Here is a 2,659-nt window from a genome sequence, read left to right as displayed (position 1 = left end):
ATAAATACTTTGGATTTTATGATGCCAACCTTAGTTTTAATTTGATTAAAAAATAATGTAAATATAGTTTCATGTACTCTATTTGAAAAACAAAATGCGACAGGACATCCTGTGCCATATTCGTCCACTGTCATAATGGTATATAGCTGAATGTCATAAGCATTAGTACCATGAGTTCCATCAATACAAATTTTATTGGGACCAAACTTCAGTATTTGTTTTGCTTGAAATTTTGTCATTATAATCAAAGCAAAATCTTTTTTCTCTAAAAAATTATCATCTTTATCTTGGGCTTTATAGTAAAGGATAGGACAATCTTCTTTAAGCTGATTTTTCAGTTCATTGACCCATAGGTCAACACTGACTGCATCATTTTTATGTCTTCTTGTAGCATAATTAATGTTAAAGTCACGAGATATGTTAGTTAAATCTTGACGTTCAAGAAGAAGTATTCGTTGATTAGTATCATCAGTAATTTCACCTTCACGAATAAAATCCAAAATATGCTCCCCAAGTTACACCTTCCTTCAATTTAGCTGAAATAATTTTTAATACATGAATTTAATGAATAATAATAACTTATATATTCAGTTGCGCACATAGATGGAGTGGTGGAAACTATAAGCACAACCCGTTACAAAAAAAAATCCTGTCTGTGCTTCTGTATATATTTATATTTTATACAAATAAATAATATTAATTAGGTAAATAAGCTAGTATTAAAAATACAACATAAATATTAGGTTTGTTCTTTGATATTAGTTACAAATTGTATTATACAGTATGATTCACCAAGCATGGTAACCCCTGTTTTGTTCTTAGTAATGGTATTAATTCTGATTTTTGGAGTTTTTAAATATACTCACTATAGAAATGTTACTAATTTAATTTAGCAAATGAATAATGACAAACTACAATAAAATCACAATTGACTAAAACATATAATAAAATCACAATTAACTAATACATATAATAAAATCACAACTAACTAAAACATAGAATAAATTCACAATTAACTAAAACATGAAATAATTAACAAATAAAACTGATATTTAATGAAGGATAACAATAATAATTATTAAAACATTTAATTTGCCCACAAAGTGTAAAATTACTAACTATTGAATAGGTACTTCACCATACAGCACATAAAGGTTTTTGATAGCCATAAACCATAAAAACGACATACGTCGATATTATTATTTAATAATTCTGTATAAGATTTATATGTATATAAATAAAGAACCTGCAATCATTGCTCTATTCTCTTTATCAATCTTCAATCGACCAATTTCTTGAGCATGCCCACAGTGCGTTTTCCAGTATTTTACTTTGACTGAAGCAACTCCATTAGTTTCTACTATTGTTGTTTCAAGTTTTGACGGACAAGTTTTACCAATTTTATTGCTTCCCATCGACTTCATTAATCTTAAATTATTTCCTGATTTTCGATAATTTAATGAGCGATGACAAAAATAATATTGTTTAAGAATTCCATTAAACAATTTTTTTGCTCCAGTATCTAATACGTACATCGAAACTGTTTCTTTTTCTATTTTTTGCTTCCATGTTTCAAATTCTATAAATTATGAAAAAATGAATAGGAAATCTATCATAACATGAGACGTATAATGAGTCACTATAATAGTTTAATGTACCTTTTAAATTATCAAAAGTTATCTCTTCCAGCTCTACTGTAATATTGTGTTTAACACACAAGTGTTCTCTTAATTTGAGAGATGTAAATAAGTATTCCTCACATAAGTCATAAGGGCATATTATTCTAGTATGTTTTTCATTTGTAGAATTATTGTGAAATGTTTTCATGTGTTGGAATAAACACTTTTTATTCACAAATTTTACATCACAAATATGACATTGAGACATTTTTGGTTTTTTGCTTAAATGTTCAATTTTGTGAATGTTACGGCAATGAGCATACATATTTTTTTTTAATGTAAATGTTGCTTCACAATCTGTACATTTAATTACAGTTTTCTCCATATTGACCCTGTTATTAATATCAAAAAAAAAAAAAAATTAGTGGTCAAATGACTTAATATTCAACAAGAAAATAAAGATTGCATAAAAATGATAATGTAAATGAAACAAATGCTACCTATTAATTAATAATAAAATTCAACATAAATAATACATTTGAATATTTGATAATAATATATAATATATATATAATAATATATTAATACATAGGTACCTTTTAAATGAAATGTAATCACTTCAAGCTCTACATTAATGTTATAATATAATATAATATGTCTGCTATAAAATGCTATAATATTTGTCTGCTCTAAAGACATAAAATATGTATATAAAAAAAAGAATGAACTGTAATTTAATATTTATGAAAAAAATTACTGGCCTAAATTATGACCTAAATCATGTAAAGAATTTATAAAACTATATATTATTATAATATACCAAATATATTAATAATGTATTAATATACCTTTTAAATCAAAAGATATCTTCTAGCTCTACAGTAATATTAAAATAATTTATAATATACTATTTTTTTTTATATGTATTTACATTTTACAATTTGAAATTATAGTAACTTTATAAATAAAAAAAATAAAAATAATTTACATTTTTATTGTTAGAAATTTATAACAACCCAATTCCTTTAATAGTTTTAAAA

The 2,659-nt window shown here is 24.4% G+C and overlaps 1 protein-coding gene across 1 annotated transcript; it reads right to left on the bottom strand.

Annotated features, from left to right (window-relative positions):
• Positions 1 to 7: 7 nt before the first annotated feature.
• Positions 8 to 2,112, bottom strand: LOC103308754. The gene is made up of 2 exons (XM_016802723.2): positions 1,659 to 2,112; positions 8 to 1,579 (listed from the first exon to the last, which is right to left on the bottom strand). The coding sequence occupies exons 1-2, from the start codon at positions 2,002 to 2,004 to the stop codon at positions 1,224 to 1,226; spliced, it is 702 nt and encodes a 233-aa protein (XP_016658212.1). The 5' UTR covers positions 2,005 to 2,112; the 3' UTR covers positions 8 to 1,223.
• Between the last annotated feature and the right edge of the window lie 547 nt (positions 2,113 to 2,659).

Source organism: Acyrthosiphon pisum, chromosome A2 (assembly GCF_005508785.2).
Source record: "Acyrthosiphon pisum isolate AL4f chromosome A2, pea_aphid_22Mar2018_4r6ur, whole genome shotgun sequence".
Lineage (NCBI taxonomy): Eukaryota > Metazoa > Arthropoda > Insecta > Hemiptera > Aphididae > Acyrthosiphon > Acyrthosiphon pisum.
Note: the sequence above shows the minus strand (reverse complement) of the source record. Positions and strands in the feature narration are given on the sequence as shown.